At 39.3% G+C, this 20,024-nt stretch overlaps 1 protein-coding gene and 1 pseudogene across 7 annotated transcripts in view; one reads left to right on the forward strand and one right to left on the reverse strand.

The window, feature by feature from the left end:
- Positions 1–20,024, reverse strand: part of NHSL1 (NHS like 1) — a 124,524-nt gene that overhangs the window by 35,213 nt on the left and 69,287 nt on the right. For all 7 annotated transcript variants that reach the window (XM_033097611.1, XM_033097638.1, XM_033097601.1 and 4 more), the window contains exon 3: positions 3,027–3,154. In XM_033097611.1, the coding sequence (XP_032953502.1) occupies positions 3,027–3,154 (128 nt within the window). The remainder of the gene's footprint in view (positions 1–3,026; positions 3,155–20,024) is intronic.
- On the forward strand, positions 18,522–19,339 carry LOC117017462 (histone H2A.Z-like; annotated as a pseudogene).

Here is a 20,024-nt window from a genome sequence, read left to right on the forward strand (position 1 = left end):
CTACTGAATGAATGAGCCAGCTTAGCAGCTAATCGTGCACTAAGCACTGTGTGGGATGCACTCGAATGAATCCTCACTTTGACCTGAAGATACTCGAGCACTAGTTAGGGAGAGGGACCCATAGAAAGTGGGAGAGAAATCACAAGGACATACGAAGGTTCATTTCCATACCACCTTTGTCACTGAAAGCATTGCTAAGTCTTGTTAACTTTATATAGTGAAGAAGAAGAAAAGAGCATATGCTCTGGTAGAGAGCACTGTAAATTAACCCAATAATTATGAATAAACAAAAAGATGGAGAATGTGCTCCAAGACCATCAAATTAGATATATAACAGTGGGATGGGAAGTGGGGGGTTTTTGTTGCTCCATGGATCCAAGAAATTGCAGAAGTTAATACAACACTGAAGGATGTAGGGTAACAGATGAAAGCTGAGCAGGATGGGAGGGAAGAAGGGAGAGGGAGAAGGAAGGAAGGAAGTTAATATGACGGGGTAATATCATGTATAATTCGTTAGTTGATTTTTAATTAATATATAATCTTTATAATTAATTGATACATTACATGATTTGACTTTTATTTTATTCTGAAACAAATTTCATGACAGAAACTATCTTGAGAGGACATTTGGACTTAATGATTTAGAAATTTTTGAACATACTCAACTTGGTTCTAAACACTTAAGAAAAAAGTTTCCCTTAAATGTCACTAACAATATATTTCAAGGATTTCAAAATACTTTCAGCCAAGGATATGTAACAGTGAAGGAAGGTAAGATTTGAAAGGAGCTAAGTGCTTTCACGAGGGCCCACATAGAGTTCGGCCATGAGTCCAGCCGCCGTGACAGAACCTGTAACTCGGAGGTCTTTGGGGAGCCCAGGACACAGTTCTCCGTTAGCATACACACCAGGGAAGGCTCCTCCACAGTCCGGCACGCCCATTTTACAGAAGGAATCTGTGGCCCCAAGAGGAGATCTGTCTAAGGTCCTACAATCACCTCGCGTTCCCACTGTGGTGGTCCCAGTGCTACCAAACCATACCAAGGTACTTCTTATGCTTACTAAGATACGTCATGTCATACCACATAAAGGATGACATTCATCTGTGTGTGTATACACACACACACACACACACACACAATATTCCTTTACATATGATCATTATCTGCTGACTCATTTTCAACATGACAGGAGTCTTGTTTTCTCAGGGGTAATGATTTGTCCACACTCTCTCACATGTTCGGAAGAAGGCTGCCTGGAGGGATCTGTGGCAATGCACATAGGAGTAGAAACTACTCCATAGAAACTTAACTTCCCTCAGATTTAAGCATCATGGTTAAGTAAATAGCTATGTGAGAATTTAGAAACTACATTACGATCTTCTAGAAGATCTTAGGATGTTGTCTTGGTAAAGCCAATTTGCCACCAGGGGACTCTGTGTACTCCTGGATATTCACAACTTGCATAATCACGCTGCACCCAGAAACTACCTCTGTGTCACTGGGTCCCACTATAAACTGAATGCTCTTTCTTCTCTGTGCATCAGTGAAAGGCTAAAGTATATCTGGATTAAAACAAAATAAAAATCTCACGGATGAGGGAGATGGAGAGACGCTGTTGATCAGGGTACAAGCCTGCAGTTTAAGATGAGTAAGCTCTCTGGGATCTGATGTCCAGTATGGTGACTACAGTTTATAATACTACGTTGTGTACCTGCAATTTGGTAAGAGTGGATTTTAAGTGTTCTCACCACACACACACACACACACACACACACACACACACACACACGGTAACTCTGTGAGGGGATAATGTGTTAATTAACCTGATCATGATTATACACAAAGTACACATATGTCAAATCATCTTTAAATATATACAATTTTATTTGTAAATTATACTTCAATAAAACTGAAAAAAAAATTTTAAATAAACATGAAACAAAATCCTCACTATATAATTCACATTCTGATTTTTATTTTTCGTACTCATTCCAAAAAGAGAAATAATAAGTTTTTAAAACTAAAGACCAGATCAATTTTGAAATAGCTGCTTTGCATATTATAGTGAGAGACGTTCTTTGTATATTTTGGAGTCTCAAAGGACTAACCTAATTAGAAAACTAAAAATTTAAGGTAGTAATTTTTGATCAACTGTTATCCACTTTTTTTCTCTGATGTTACCTACTTGAGGAAAGATAATATATTTTGAATAACGTTCTCCAAACATTAAGACATTGATATATTGAACTAATTCCACTGAAATTTCTTAATTTAAAATGGTTTCTCAACCAAACCCTGTTCATTAAACCTTATTTGTTTAGTAATTTGTGTAAGTCAACACTACGTAATAAAATGAAAAATAAAACTATGTATGTTAAAAATCTCCATACATTTTTATTCTTTCATGTGCATTTAGTACTGAGAAAATATATTTGTCTTAAGTAATTTGCACATAGCACAAGAGATGGCATGAGAAAAAGGAATGCAAATATGAAACAGTATCATAAAAGAGAATTGACCGGTGCTATAACAAGTAAAAGCCCTGCCTATGTTTGATCTACGTGAAAACACTGACTACTTGTGAAGCAATGGCTTTTTCCTGTTGTACTTCGAGATCTTCGTTATCTAACTGGGGTCTTGATCACATGAAAAAACAACGTAACAGTAGTAAGACTTTTACTTCTACTCAAAAGAGAATATTCAAAATGCACAAATATACTCATCACGCCCCTTTAATAAATTCCTTGGATTAGGAACTTACCTTAAAAAAAAAAAAGACTAATTTTAGACTTAGAGAAAAGTTACAAAGATAATATTGAGAATTCCTGTGTACCCCTCACCCAATCTCCCTTAATGCTGACATGCTACATAATGTACATAAAGTACATTTCAAAACTACAAAACTAACTTGGGATAATACTATTAACTAAAAAACAGACTTTGTTCTGATTTCAGTTTTTCTACTTATGTCCTTTTTCTGTTCTGGAATCCAGTCAGGATCCCATGTTGAATTCAGAAGCCTTACCTTTTGCTCTGTTTCTTCATCCTCATCTTGATACTCATCACAGAGAGGACTAGAGTTGGCGGTGAAGGTGGGTCCCTGGGAGTAGTACTGAGAACTCCGGTAGCCATCCCGCCGCAGTTTATCACATTCTGCAGAGCGACAGGTGGGGAGGGAGAAAAGGTATTGAAAACCAGAATCTGTTTACTCCTCATTAGCTACCTTTTCTAGTAATATTTCTTTAGGCATAACAGAACTTCAAAATAACAATATTAATAATGAAAAGGATGATTAAAAATGACGGAGAATTAGTAAAGCACCTATTATACACGACACACCATGTTAATATATACTTTAAAGGGATTGCCTTCAGACTTCACAATAACCCTGAGTCAAGCTGAGGGTAATTAAATTATTCCTTCTGTAATGTTATACAAGTAAGCAGTGGACTTAGAATTTGAACCCGGGGTCTTACTATAATTTTTGACACACAACAATCGATTTTGTAATTCGACATCAAAAACCACAAGCAATCTTCATGCTATGCTTGTTTCCTAGATTTACCGGCTGGAAGTGACATGAGAAATCATAGACTACGATGCTTTCATTTTCTGTTCTCAATTTAACTTTGATGCTAAACAGCCTATAATCACTGAGTGGAATTTCATATGAAGCTGGTGGCAGGCTGAGACGTCTGCCAGTCCACAGGGGAATGCCTGGCAGCACCAGTGGAAGGTAAGTAGGGGGCATGGCGCCCTGGCACACAGGGGGCCTGGGGCCACTGGCTGCTTACAGACTAGGGATTGTCTTCCAGGAAGAACCATGGCACTGATTACGCTCATCAGTGGGGGGTAAGGAGATGGGAAGTGGGGCAGGGTGGGAGACAGGCAAGGGCTGCAAAAAGAGTTCTAATAGCTTTTTTAAGCCCCAGGAGCTTTCCGATTGCCCAGGCGCCATCTTGGAGGAGCATTTGCCTTGCAAAAGCAGTCGCCACTGAGTTCCTTTAAATATCCAGCTTACTAAAGGACTGCAAATTGTGTTTGGAAAAGTTTCCTCTTTGCACAGCTTTAAAAACTATGCACCTAAAGGCACAGGACCAAAGTAGGGCATCTTCAGAAACCCTTTATAACACTAGGATCTATGATTTTTTCTCAAAGAGGAGACAAGCAGTGGCTTTAGTGGAGGTATAAAAATTCTCCAACTGGGGAATAAAAAAAGCCCTCACTCTCTTTTTCTATCCCACAGTGCCAGTGGATAGAGAAAGTTTCCAATCCAGGACTACAAATCAGATTTTTTTAAATCCCATGGAAATAGTCTTGAGGCTCTTTTAGAATGCCAAACTAACATAAAAAGGCACACATAATGAAAAGAGAGCTAAATATTATTACTGCAGTCACTTATAGGCTACATAATTTGTGAGCTGCACTGGTAACCACTCTTAATATTGAGCAAAATGGAAATTAAAAAGAAAATTCTGGAACTTCCAGAATACAACTTATTTTTTAATGAGGATTTACTCATACTATTCCAACCATTTTCAAAGAGAGATATTTGACAATTTCTCTAAAAAAAAATTAGTACAATCAGAATCTATACTCACTATAGAGATAGTGTTACATAAAGCATGATTAGTAGTTTTCAAAAGCTGTTCTGTGCAGTTTTGGGATTCTGTAAATTTTTTGATTTTTTAAAAAATTACCTTAAAGTTAGGATAAAAAAAAAGCACTCAAGCTCAATAGTTTTACATTTCATTAACTTGTGCTACTATATTAACTTTTCTGTGGTCCTATAAAACTGAAGTCTCCTAAAAATTCAGGGTGAACCTTGTAAAACAAACCAATAAAAACGGTTACCACTTGCAACTACTTACCATGTAATTCAGTATTTTCAAATACTTGCCAAGCAAAACAAAATACAAAGTGAAGGCCAAGGCCCTTTTAAACTAAATCTTTCTGTTGGTCAAAATAGTCTTTTTCCTCTCACTAACTAGCCCTATAGTAAGTCTAAGTTTGAAATTATAAAATTTTATAATTTTAAAAATCTGCTTTATGTATTGGGTACCATGTCAGATAGTATTTGAAAAAGATTCCTTTGCTAGAAAATAAGGATTGCAGAGCTAGATTATCTCCAAAGATGATATGAGTTCTGTTATTCTTGACAAAATATTAAAAATAGCTAAAACTACTTGATACATGTTAAATCTTAAAATACCAAAATATTGCAAAATTATCCATATGTTAAAAGCATGAAAGTCTGTCAATTATTAGTACATACAGTGTCACCTTTTGTGCCTAGTTTAAAAGACAATGCCTCTTTTTTAAACAATGAAGTTTATATCACAGAAATGTTTAAATAGTAGACTATCAAAGGAAATGCTTGGATCTAAGATTAAACTCAGCCACATAAATTTATGACAGATGATCAATTTTCTGACTCTTATCAAATTTCTGAAATCTAGTAAACTCATCAATAGCCATTGTCACTTATTCCAACTCCAGGGGAAATCTAAAAAAAATTTTTCTTGTCAAGTTGCAACAGCTCTTAGTGTCTAAAACCATGGCTTTGTTCATTAAAAACCGAGTTTATTATCTGTAGAGTGAGATATAAGTAAGTGCAAGCCATCATGAATAAACAAAGACTTTTCAAACACTAAACTGAGTAACTGAAAGGCAAAGAATAATTTAAAGCCAGATTATACCAGCAACTGCAGGCTAGAAACAAGATACTAAATGTAATAGAAGATCTGTCTTTAACACATACTCCTCTTGCAACAGAAATTTAGAGTAAAACCCCGTTATTGTTCTGCTTAGATAAAGGTGTCACTGTTTGTTGTATCCTCCGGTTTCCCAACCAGAAATTTCCTCCTCTTTCCTTTCATGTCAAACTATTTTCTTCAGTGAAAGAACAGTGGACAAACATTTCTTGGTAGACTAAAGTTTTAAATACAAATAACAATAACAATAACAATAATAATAATAATAATAATATCATAGAACCAGACAGTTATCTAACCATTTCATGAATTTAATACTGCTTTGGCCTCCAATTTTTCACTCATTAAAGCAATTCTTTAGACTTTTAATTTTAATATTTTAGACATGTTAAGAGAGCCTATTGCAAGAAGCTTTAAAGAGTTCTTTTCGAAATAGTTTTCTCTACTGGAAATCCTTGATGAACTTCCACTTTCTATGTTTTGTTCCTAAATTTATTGAATCAGCCACAATAAGCTAGAATGTATAGCAGTTAGAAACAGTTAAAAAATCTCAGTGGCTTAACATAACCAGAAGATTCCTGGACATTCACCTCGTCCAAGCAGAGCTAAGAGGGGCTCTGCTCACCAGTCACTCAGGAGCCTGGCAGAGCGAACTTCTACCTCAGTCACAGGGCAATGCATTAGAACGTGGGACCTTGCACATCGGCTCTTGGAACTTCTGCCAGAAGCACCCAGGGTTTACTTCTGCTCCCATTTCTTTGGACAAAACAAGTCCCATGGCTATATTTAACTTTAAAGGGACAAGAAAGGGCAATCCTACCTCAAAAGCAAAAGGGAAAATGAGAATATCTCCAAAAACAGCTCTAATGACTTTTCCAAACAGAGGGACAACACTAACTCTAAGATTTTCCAGATTCTTGTTACCCTTTTCCCAACACTTATTTAATGTTTATTTTTAATCCTTGAATGAGGCTGAGAGGCTTTTGAAGTGAAATTTGCAACAACAATGAAAACCTACCCTTCTGTGTTTCAGGAACAGGTTAACCATGGGAGGGACTCTACATGGAGGAGTGTCTAGCATCCAGACAGATCTGGCACGACTTGCTACCTGTGAGACCTAGGGGACAGCATTGTGACTTCCTGGAAACTCAGATTCCACCGCTAAAGCTGGGATATTACTCCTTCTGGGCAGCCGTTGTGAGGACCTAATCATTCAACAAATATTTCCGAGTGCTCTGCTCTCTGAGGTGAGAGACTAGGCAAAGGCAGGCCAGAACTTGGCACAGAACCATCCATATGGCAGGTGCTCAAAAAATGGTCATTGCTGTGAGAATTTACACATAAGCCGTAACACCTCAAACTCTTCCACTTATCAAATGTATTAAATACATAAAAGATTTGCTTGGCTGCACAATTATTTATGATTCTACCATTTTACAAAGTTGAAGGCTACATTTTCATAAAAACAACATGAGGCTGTATGTGTTTTTTTTCCCCTAAGTACCGTGTTTCCCTGAAAATAAGACCAGGTCTTACATTAAGTTTTGCTCCAAAAGACACATTAGGGCTTATGTTCAGGGGATGTACTCCTGAAAAACCATGCTAGGGCTTATTTTGTGGTTAGGTCTTATTTTCGTGGAAACATAATATATACTACACTCATACTGGGATTCTCTTACTGTCAATGGCCTGAGTATTTATTTCTAACTCCTCTCAATACAAAAATAGAGCTAAAATATTTCAATTGATCTAACTGCAGAATTTCTAAGGTTATTACCTAATTAGTTTCACATAAGTTGAAGCCTCATAACTCAGGGGCATTTTTACACAGGAAGAGTATCAGCCAGGTGCTTGGTAAATATATGAGATGTGATCAAACGATACAGTGAATGTTTAAATAACAACAAAAAAATTTATTATAGTAAAAGACATGTTGCCATTAATTCCCCTCAAAATACTCCCCCTTGATTCGAACACATTATCCCATCATTCTTGCCACTTTCTGAAGCACTTTCTGGAAGTCCTCTTTTGTGAGTGTCTTTAGTTGCGCTGTTGTGGCTGCCTCGATGTGCTGAATTGATTAAAAACATTTTCCTTTCATGATCATTTTGACTTTGGGGAAAAGCCAGAAGTCAAATGGTGCCAGATCCAGTGAATAAGGTGGATGAGGACACACCGTAATTTTTTTTGACAGAAATTGCCATGCCAGAAGCAATGTGTGACATGGGGCGTTGTCATGATGGAAGATAAAGTAAAGACACTCACGAAAGAGGACTTCCAGAACTGCTTCAGAAAGTGGCAAGAATGATGGGATAAGTGTGTTTGAAGTAAGGGGGAGTATTTTGAGGGGGATAAATGGCAATGTGTCTTTTACTGTAATACATTTTTTTATTTAAACATTCACTGTATCTTTTGATCGCACCTCATATTTAATATATCGTAATTACTAAAGCGAGGAGAGGAAAGGATAGAGGTTCTTTGATCTGCAAGTATGTGTTATAGGGTTGAATTGTGTAACCCCAAGAAGATATGTTGAAGTCCTAACCCCTGGTGCCTATGAATGTGACTTCATTTGGAAATAAGGTTTTTCCAGATGTAATCCTGTTACAGTGAGGTCATTAGGACAGGCCCTAATCCAAAGTGCCTGATGTACTTATGAGAAGAGAAAACAGAGACACCAGGGTAATATGAAGGCACAAAGGCACACCGACACAGGGCAGAGGGCCATGTGAAGAAGGAGGCAGGGACTGGAGTTATGCTGCCAGAGGCCAAAGAGCACTTGGGATCACCAGAAACTGGAAGAGGCAAGGAGACATTCTTCCCTAGAGGTTGGAGGGAGCACAGCCCTGCCAGCACCTTGATTTTGGACTTGTAGCCCCCAGAACTATAAGACAATAAACTTCTGTTGTTTTAAGTCACTCAATTTGTGATACTTTTGTCACGGCAGCTCTAGGAAATTAACAGGAAGGAACCAGGAGATGCTAAGAGGTGGAAGAAATTCATAAGTATCTTCAATTCCCACAAAAATATTTTTAATTGTATGGAATACACAAATGAGCTTCTAGAACTAGTGAGTTTAGCAAGATGGCATGATAGAAGATCAATATACAAAAATCAATCACATTTCTATATTCCAGCAATAAACAATCAGAAATTAAAATTTAAAAAGTAAGATCATTTATAATAGCATCAAAAAGATGAACTACTTGGGGATGTATCTGACAAAGGATGTGTAAGACTTGTATACTCAAAACTACAAAAACTCTGCTGAGAAAATATTAAAAGATCTGAATAAATCAAGAGCTAGCCTGTGTTCAAGGACCAGAAGATACATTACTGCTAAGATGTTAATTCTGTATTTGAGTAGTTTGAGCTAAATCCTAGCACCTTGGGGAAGGGGGTGGGCAGGAAGAAGGTGAGAAATGCAAGTGAGATTATGTTACTTCTCTGTTCAAAGTCTCCAGAAGCTACTCCCCGATCCCCTGCCTCCTGGTGAAAGCCAGAATCCTTACAGTAACCTGCAAGGTCCTGCCTGTTCTGTCCCCCTTCCGCTGTCTAACCACATCCCCTACTGCTCTCCCTCTTCGTTCACCCAAAACCACACTTCCCTCCAGCTCTTTCTCAGGGTGATGGGAACCCCTTTCTTCGCTCAGATGTCACCACTCAGTGAGGCCTGCTTCAACACCACTCCCTGTTCCATTCCGTACTTTATTCTTCTCTCAGCACTCAGGATCTTCTAACATGCCAGGTAGTTGACTATTGTTTCTGTTGGTTTTTTGTGCCCTCATTAGAACGTAAGCTCTATGAGGACAAGAATTTGTTTGTTCACTGTGGAATCTCCTGGGCTTGTAACAGTGCTTGGCAGGTAGTAGATGCTTCATAAATATTTGTGAATTAGTGGAGAAATGTGGGATGGGAAGCTTTGCTCTGGAGTCATAATACTTAAGTAATGGAGGAAAGAGAATTATCTTAGTGGCTAATGACTTCTTGTAACTATGATCCTGCCTCTTCAGCAGTCGTTGCTACTGTACTGTCTTTCAATGAAAGAAAAGGAGTAATTCCTTTTCTTTTCTTACTCCTTTTCTTTCATTGAAAACATCAATTGAATCTCTATACTATGAGAGGCATGGCAGAGGATCTAAGGAAATATGCAATATGGTTTATAACATTGAAGAGTTCAGGCTAGAGTGGAAGGTTTGAGTGACTAAGGAAGGCTCTGTGGAGGAGAAGGCTTGAGGCAAACCTCAAAGGAGGGTGGCATTTTGACTATGCTGCCTTGAAGTAGCACAGTAAGCCCGGTTCCCTGCAAGCACGGCGGCTACCACTATGGTCTGGTAGGAGCTGGACTGCCATCATCTTTAAGAGAACTTGGAACCTGGTGATGGTAATATATAGTATACATTATCACGCATACTTAATATACATTTAAGAATTTATAAAATACTTTCCAGACGGAATCAAAGCATTTTCTTTTCCATGTTAAAATGCTGAGTCTGCTAACATTTTCATTACCTGTATGAGATACATAGCACTTTCACCTATAGAACTTCTTTCCCTTTAAGGAAAAGATAATAGTCCTTCTCTAATCTTAATTCGCTAGGCCTTAAATACCAGTATTCTTTAAGATGAACATTTACTTACTTACTTCATTTTGTACTCACATATTTTTGTTATGAAAATGTCAGTGTAGAGAAAAAACTATAATAGAACTAGTTTAACAACATTTCTTTCTAGGAAAGAGTTGAAGGGCACTAAACCCCAAAACTGAATGTACTGATTTGCTAGATAAAGGCTAGTGTTATTGTAGACATTGATAAGTGTGGTATAGAGCTATGGAGGAGGGTAGCTTTTCATCATAAGTACTATAATTGTCTGCAAGTTGTTACTCTCTGGAAAGTATACCAGCTTTGGGGCCAGAACGCCTGGATTCTAATGGCTTCACCTCTGGGGACAAGTCTCTTTTTGTGTCTCAAGGTTTTTGCATGTAAAATGTGGATGAATAAAATCCCCATCTCATAGGGTCATTGTGAAGAGTAAATAATTTACTATATGTAAAGTGCTTAAAACAGTGGCTTATTCAAAGGGAGCCCTCAAAGTGAATAGTATTAATATGCAGTAGTTACTGTTCCGGCTGCTGAGAGTTGTCATCACATCTCGCCTTGCCCCACTACAAAGGGTCACTTTTCTGGGGACCTTAGAGATTAGTCCTTGTGGCTGACAGGAGATGTTTCTTGCTCAGAACCGCACAGCTCTTTGATAGCCAAATGGGCACCTTTTGATGCCCGATTCCTGCTGAGGTTTCTTTCCATGATGTTCTAAGCTTCTGGCCAAGGGAAAGCAGATATTATGTCTGTCTTATGGATTATGAAACCCCAGGTGTCAAATTTTTGGTAGACCCTGGTTTCTAAACTTTTATCCCAGTTATTTATCCATCACATTATCAATAACAGTTAAAGGTCAGTATCTTTATCCAGGACCAGAGGACAGGGAGCACATGAGATGACAATCATACATGTTTAGAAGAAAGTCAATTCCAGTCCAACAGCTGTATGGGCTATTAAATAGCTAAAGTGTGAGCTTTCAAGTAAGCACACAGAAAAAAAGTGCACTGCACTCAAATAATATGCTTTGTAAACATTATAACTTATTTTCTCAATGAAAATCAAAACAAAATGCATTTTAAAACGAGGAATTCGTTGGGCTTGGTAATAGTAGAGAAGAAAAAGAAATCACTGATATTGTAGTTAAGATTCTGCCTTACTAGTCACACACTGAATTTTCCAAAATTATATGTGTAGTTTCCCTAAATTCTTCAAAACAGTTGAACTTCAATTTGTTTAAATTGTTTTCAAGAATCAACGAATTAGAACATAATTAAGAAACTATAAATGGTCAAGTGTTTTGTACATTATTCAGTTATTTGTAGCATATCAAGTGAGTTAAAAACCTATGCTAAATCTTAAAGACATCAGAGATTTAATACAGATTTTTTTCAAAGGCTATTTTCCTAGATAATTTGATAGCACTTTTAAATGCTGGAGTCTAAATAGATAGCCCCTTGTGGTTTAGCATTACATTAGTGATTCATTTTTTTCTCCTCTCTCCTTTAGAGCTTTTATGTAGTTATACAGGGATATTTACAATGACATAAAAGCATGTATGAAGTATTAAATCCAAAGTTATCTTCTAATAAATGTGTATTTGAGTCCATAAGACCACTTCTTATCAATCATCACTTCAGGGATACTTAGCATTCAAATCACCATGAAACATAAAAGGATAGGAGAAAATATGTGTCTTTAATGATTAAATCCAAGCCTCTCTAAAAGTCCTAAAAGTAAATATCCCTCTCTTAATTGTGCATCTAAAACAAAATGTTCTAGGTCCTAGAGTATAATATGCTTAACTGTGGGTAAGAAAGAGAGAGCCAATCAGAAAATACGCCATCGGGCTTGCCCAGTGGCTCAGGCGGTTAGAGCTCTTAACTCCAAAGGCTGCCGGTTCGATTCCCACATGGGCCAGTGGGCTCTGAACCACAAGGTTGCCGGTTCAACTCCTCAAATCCTGCAAGGGATGGTGGGCAGCGTCCCCTGCAACTAAGATTGAACACGGCACCTTGAGCTGAGTTGCCGCTGAGCTCCTGGATGGCTCAGTTGGTTGGAGTGCATCATCTCAACCACAAGGTTGCCGGTACGACTCCCGCAAGGGATGGTGCGCTGCGCCCCCTGCAACTAGCAATGGCAACTGGATCTGGAGCTGAGCTGCGCCCTCCACAACTAAGACTGAAAGGACAACAACTTGACTTGGAAAAAAGGCCCAGAAGTACACACTGTTCCCCAATAAAGTCCTGCTCCCCTTCCCCAATAAAATCTTAAAAAAAAAAAAAGAAAGAAAGAAAAAGAAAATATGCCATCACTCAAGTGTCAAGGAAAAGGGCGCTCCTTGAAGGGAATGAGTCTCCATTTGCTCTAGTAACCTGCCAGGGAGATGAATGACCGCAGTCAAGAGCTCAAACTCTGAAAGTCAATAGCTGTGTGTTCAAATCCGAGCTTGCAATGAGCTTGGGGGTAGGCGGGACGCTGAATGGATACATTCCAGCCTTCAAGGTGCTTACATTTACCTGACTGAAAAACAAGTTCACAGGACAATTTACAGAGTAGTGATTCTCTGAATTATACCAGCCATGTCATCAGTGTTTATTAAGCACAACTCGGGAGTATGGGTTGGAACTAGCATCAACACAGAATTTAACGGGAGAAATCATATATATGTTGAAGAAATAAGAGGATGAAGGAAGAGCAGGTGGGAGAGGATGAGACAGGGAAGATAATGTTTAGTGCTCTAGCAGGGTTATCTATCCAAGATAATTCAGTCTCAGCAGAATTTCAGGGAAAACTGACCAAATATAGCATTAAAAAACTAACTACATCGGGCCGGCCTGGTGGCTCAGGCAGTTAGAGCTCCATGCTCCTAACTCCGAAGGCTGCCGGTTCGATTCCCACATGGGCCAGTGGGCTCTCAACCACAAGGTTGCCAGTTCAACTCCTTGAGTCCCACAAGGGATGGTGGGCAGCGCCCCCTGCAACTAAGATTGAACACGGCACCTTGAGCTGAGCTGCTGCTGAGCTCCAGGATGGCTCAGTTGGTTGGAGCATGGGCTCTCAACCACAAGGTTGCTGGTTCGACTCCCGCAAGGGACGGTGGGCTGTGCCCCCTGCAACTAGAAATGGCAACTGGACCTGGAGCTGAGCTGCGCCCTCCACAACTAAGATTGAAAGGATAACAACTTGACTTGGAAAAAAGGCCTGGACGTACCCACTGTTCCCCAATAAAGTCCTGTTTCCCCTTCCCCAAAAATCTTTAAAAAAAAAAAAAAAAAACTAACTACATCATGGGAAACTCCCAAAAGATTTCTGTTCAGACAGAATAGATGTCACAGGAAAGATTCATTTACAGAGAAAGCTCCCAGAAAAGTTTTGGGGAAGAGGAAGGTGGAAGAGAGATAGTGATGGAATGCCACCTTCGAAATAAATAGGTTTCTTTGCCAAGGGAGGAAAAAAGAATAACAAGCAGACTGCCAAATTCATATGCCTGAAAGTTATTTTAGCACAATTCCAAATGACTTCTCATTCAATTTACATAGTGTGTTTTGTGAAAAAAAAGTGATCGGGATGGGGAAAGTGGAGTATTAGAGAAACAAAATACACATTAATTGTGTCATCAGCTCAACAAACAGGACATGAATTTTCTAATGTATAAACACACTGGAAAGAGACCTCCCATGCCCCCCCTCCCCCAAAAAAAAGCCAGGGACCAGTGGCATTGATATTAAACACTACAAGAAAATTTCATTTTATGTAGAAGGGTTAAAAAAAAAAAAAAGGTGATTTTGATTAATATTCTCCCTCTATAGCTAATTCCTGTTGGAGTAGAATAAAAACCTCCAAAAAAAAAAGTTAGGAATTAAATATTAAAACTTAAGGAGTTGGATAAAACTATTAGCTGTATTTTTCATTGCAAACCATGGAAAGAATGACTCTTAAGATGTTATTTGCCATTGTAGAAAATAAATTTCAACGTTTCTTCTCTTCACATACCCACATTAATTGAAGGAGACTTGAAGAACTAACCCTGATTGAAATGAAGGTGAAAGCTGTCTGATGGCCATGATTACCCGGATTGTGCTAAGAATTTGCAAGTTCTAGTTGAGCACCACCAGAGCGCAGCCAAATTGGAGGTGATCTCATTTCACTTTAGAATGAAAAAGCCCTATCACTGGCACTCGTGGAGCATCACCAAGGTTACTCAATATCAAATAGCCTGCAAAGATTCTACGCCAACACTAGAGACTTCAGTTGTACAGTGAATGATAACAAACCTTATCCACAGTGCCTTCAATGTAGCATTTTTATGCTGCACTGAGCGAAATATAGAGGCCACTCAAGTTACTCACTTTATCAGGAATTAAAATAGAATTGCTGAAACAGCAGACTGGCTACAGACACAAAAACAAAACAAAAAGCTTTTTGTTTAAACAATCCATAGTGCTTTGTTAAGACTGGGATCATTTAAATGACTGTCTTTGCTATTCTATCTTTTGTGTGTTGTTAACCATTAAAAAAAAAAAAAAGACATGTCTCTCTACCTACTGAAAAAGCAATGGTTGTTCAGTTTTCCTTTGCTCTTGCGTCTGACTTCCGTCTCACAGGTGAACAACTCTTTCAGGGTTACCATGCTTAGAGCAGTGAGCGTCATAAAAAAATTCCATGAGCCATCAAATCCAGCATAAGATGTTAAACATCCCCTTTTGTACAGCATCTCCAATCAGCCCATTCCTTATTTTTATCTTTGCTCTTTTCTCAGTAGAGAATTTAATCCATTGTTTTATCAGGTTGGGCAACTTTCCATAAGGAAATAAATTCCCCCAAAAAGAAGTCTAATGAAATACTAAACATATATGTGTGTGTGTGTGTGTGTGTATGAAGCCGTTAATGACATAATCATTTATTTTTGAAGTCAATCTAATTAAATTCACAAGCACTGAACAAGAGCACCACATGAAGTCCTTCTCATCAAAGAACTAGTAATATCGTGGGGGTCACATTTCTATCAAGCCCTCAACACCATCTAATGAACAACTTCAACATTCTTTTGCTCCATCTCAAAACGTGCTCCCACCCCCCCATTCCTCTGTCTAGGGGACAGTGGTTGAAACCTGACCTCAGCCGGAATTCACTGCCTACCACCTCCTCCTGGAACATCTCCCATTGTCTCTTTGTTTCTGCGATCTTTTCCCCTCCTGTGGGCTCCTTTTGTCTACAACCATGTTTTAATTGGCTCTAATTTTTCAAGCAAGTGATAATATTACCTCTACCCCTGTCACCGTCTCAAAATCCTGTCTCTTTCCTCTTTGCTTTGTTGACGTCTTTTACTTTACTTCTTTGTTTCTTAAAACATTACCTGTATTATTTTTCTGCTTATGAAACTAATTCTTATCTCATGAAATCTGGCTTAAATCCAAAGATTTCCTTGAAACTGTTCTCGTGAAGGTCACCGATGGCCACTTGTGAAGGTCACCAATGGCCACCCATTCTTTAGACACTTTCCCCACCCCTGAGCACCACGATGCCTGCCCCATCCTGACTGATGTTCTTCTTCTCCAACTACTCTTTTACCAGCTTATTCAAAACCCCCCAAAAGAAAGCCTTCCAAGCTCAACCCAGTGCTCCCTCATCCCTAATCTCCTCACTCCTGCATTTTCACCAGTTGTTCTGTGGCTTTGGCTCTCATCTAGAACTCCCTCCTGAGTTCTAGATGACCTTTCCAGGGCCTGCACAAACCCAACAGTATGTACAGTACCATGCACTGGACTGTGTGCTGGGATCACACAAATGACAAGAAAAGGATCTTGCTATCAGGTAGGAAGATAAACATGTAAACACAATTCTATAGCTTAGTATAAGCAGTTTAAAGGAGGGGTGTAAGGTTCTGTGGAAAAGTGTAGAAGGCATGCCAGGGTCTGCCTTGGGGAGTCTCAGGAAAACTCTGTGGAGATCTGGGCCCCTACAAGGTAGTTCTTGCAGGGGGAAAGGAGTTGAGCAGGTGTGAGAGGCTGTGGTTCTGAAAGGAAGAGGAATGAACTGGAACATGCAGGGGAGAGAAAGGGAGGACAAGACACGCTAGGACTCTCATCAAAGGACTTTGTCTTTACATGTGAAGCCACAGGACCAAGAACTTGGGTGGGGGGATAGAGGAGCATGGGGGAGAGAGTGATGGGGCAGATGAAGCTGGACAAACGGATGAGGTCATGAAGGTTCTCCAGATGCTGAGGAAGTTAGGTTTTATCCTCTCAGTGACGAGGAGCTAGTAAAGATGTTTTTTAACAAAGCAGAGGCACCATCGGATTTATGTTTTAAAGACAACACCCGGAGACAAGGGTGAGGCTCCGTGATACCACCATCACCAACCTGCACATGAGTTACTACTCATGCATACATCTTACCTCCCTGGCTTCCGGTAGAAAGCAACAATGTCATTCATCTTTGACTCAGCGATAAACAGCCAGCCCAGTGCCTCACTTGTAGGGGACACTTAGAAAATGTTTATATCAACACAAACTTGGACTTTAGACAAACCAACTTGCCAGGACTTAAGCTCAGCAGTAAATTACATGTTTGTATCAATAAACTTCACACACATCACCCTTTAGTCATTATAATAAATACCGAGAGGCCACTCCAGAATTCTTGAGCTTAGACAGAAACGTAGAAATCATACATTGTTTTCCGGAGGAGGAAGCCAAGCGCAAAAAATGGGATATGATTTTCCAACGCCCCGCAGGCTACGGGCAGCGCTGGAATCAGAATTCTGTTCTCTCATCTCATCTTCAGAATAGTTAATAACAACAGAACAAGATGTCAGTGCTGCTGTGGTTTAGGAAAGATGAGACAACTGTATTTCCCAGCTTGTTCAGTGGTTTTTTCGGAATAATGTACCACTACTCCCCCTACCCACAATTACATGCCAGCCTTTAAACTAGAAAATAACTTAAAATTCTGTATGAAGGGGTATAAGCAATTTAATGCTTCTTACAAAAAATTTAAAAGCATCTCTTTAACCAGTGATATTCTATCTTCTCCTTGCACAAATCAATTCTACCAAAGGATTCTTCAAGAAGAACACAAGTAATGAACTAAGCAAAGGGTAAACTCAGCTGTAAGTGCTAAATCATTGGTGTATTTAGTATTTCCAAACGCTTATCTTTTTTTCCCTTGGCCCTTCTATAACCTGTGCCTTTTTTTTTTTTTTAAATCCACTGAGGTACTAATGACCTATTATAAACCTAAAAATAAGCACTAAATGCCATGAGGCTGATCCATGGCTATAGATAATAGTCACACATGATGTCTCCTGATGACGCTTCCTTTATTTCTCTTACACTTCTTTGAATTTTAATGAAATGGGGAGGAGTGAAGAGATTTCTTGAGCAACTGTGAAGCCGTCACCTTTAGGCATCCAGGAGCTATTCTGCATTTCCTAAGTTAATTGGCTAAAGAAACCAAACCTGCCTTGGGCCTTTAGATTCCCAGGGTGAGCCCTTTCCCTACGACCTTTTTAAAAGCTGGGGGTGCTGCAGAGGCATCAAAGCGCTAGGCTTCCTCAGTGCCCGCAGGGTCTGAGACCAAAATAGGCCAGCACCGCTGAGCAAGAACCTTGACTTTCAGTCCTGGCCACGTATGAACTGCAAAGTAGCTATAATCCGGTAACTTCCATGGGCCCTGGTTTACTTCCCTACAAAATAAAAAGGGGATTTATTAATGAGAGGAGCTGGGAGATCCCTCCCAGCTCGCATTTCAGGTCTCTTTCAGAGGGTGATGGTGAATGGGGACAAAGGCACCTTGCTTCTATGGATGAAATGAACCTCAGTGTCCACTGTCTGTGGCTGTCACTGTCCTCTGAAGATGCTGTCCCTTCTTGTCTCCCTCCTATCCTTCCTCCCCAGAGCACATCTCTGGAGTACACCAGGTGGGAGAGAAAACCCCAGCTAATTCACGACAGCCATTTGGGCTAAAATTTATGAAAAAATGTACCTGTATTCCATTGCACTTTCATTAAAATGCACCCTTCCCTCCACAAACACTTAACTACTTCCACTTTGAGATACTTTACATAATTAAGCTAATTTTATTCCCATGTAAACAGATACTATGATCTTTATTTTATAGATGAGCAAATAAGCTCAAATAAAAAAAAAACCTCACAGCAGTTTGAATCGCGGTGCGACGAAGGAGAAGGCGGTAGGATCTCGCTTGGTGTTTGACTAGTCCTTTCTCTGCCTTGCTTGTTTGAGCTTCTGCAGAATTTGAAATGGCTGGCGGTAAGGCTGGGAAGGACTCCGGAAAGGCCAAGACAAAGGCGGTTTCCCGCTCCCAGAGAGCCGGCTTACAGTTTCCGGTGGGCCGTATTCATTGACACCTGAAATCTAGGACGACTAGCCATGGACGTGTGGGCGCGACTGCTGCTGTGTACAGCGCAGCCATCCTGGAGTACCTCACCGCAGAGGTACTTGAATTGGCAGGAAATGCATCAAAAGACTTAAAGGTAAAGCGTATTACCCCTTGTCCTTTGCAACTTGCAATTCGTGGAGATGAAGAATTGGACTCTCTCATCAAGGCTACAATTGCTGGTGATGGTGTCATTCCACACATCCACAAATCTCTGATTGGGAAGAAAGGACAACAGAAGACTGTCTAAAGGATGCCTGGATTTCTTATCATCTCAGGACTCTAAATACTCTAACAGCTGTCCAGTGTTGGTGATTCCAGTGGACTGTATCTCTGTGAAAAACACAATTTTGCCTTTTTGTAATTCTATTTGAGCAAGTTGGAAGTTTAATTAGCTTTCCAACCAACCAAATTTCTGCATTCGAGTCTTAACCATATTTAAGTGTTACTGTGGCTTCAAAGAAGCTATTGATTCTGAAGTAGTGGGTTTTGATTGAGTTGACTGTTTTTAAAAAACTGTTTGGATTTTAATTGTGATGCAGAAGTTATAGTAACAAACATTTGGTTTTGTACAGACATTATTTCCACTCCGGTGGATAAGCTCAATAAAGGTCATATCCCAAAAAACAAACAAACAAAAAAAACCCTCACAATTAAACTCAAATCACATATCCTTAGTACATAAGATAGGATTTAAACCTTGATGTGACCCATGCACTTTACATTAAACCGGGGCTTTTCCTATTAGAAAGCAAGAATATGAGGTTTCTGGAGTTTGTCATAGTTTCTTTGTTTTAAATTTATTTTTCAATTACAGTTGATAGACAGTAACATATTAGTTTCAGGTGTACAACATAGTGATTAGACATTTATATACCTTATAAAGTGATCACTCTGGTCATTTTCTATTTTTTGACCAGTAATGGTACTGGTTACTTAGATGTATTCTTTATAATTATTTGTTAGACGGTACATGTTTTATGTACTTCTCTATGTTATATGTCATAATTTTTTAAAGTAGCAGAAGAGAAAAAGATGAAGAATTCAATGCTGTTAGCACAGGTGGGCAAAACAGATGTTCACCTTGAATCCGTGTGAAGTGGTGAGTAAATGTAGCATTCCAGGAGAGGGCTCTCCATCAACACCCACAAGGCCCTACGGAGAAAGGCATCTCCCAGACAGTCCTGTGCAAAGTGCCCCCGAGAGAATCTGTAGCCAAACCCACAGGGCACCTGGGATACCCTAGGGATACCCTGGGATATCTGTGCCCACGGCAGACAGATAAGACAGCCATCGCTCCTCATC

The sequence above is a fragment of the Rhinolophus ferrumequinum genome, chromosome 3 (genome assembly GCF_004115265.2).
Source record: "Rhinolophus ferrumequinum isolate MPI-CBG mRhiFer1 chromosome 3, mRhiFer1_v1.p, whole genome shotgun sequence".
In the NCBI taxonomy this organism is placed as follows: domain Eukaryota; kingdom Metazoa; phylum Chordata; class Mammalia; order Chiroptera; family Rhinolophidae; genus Rhinolophus; species Rhinolophus ferrumequinum.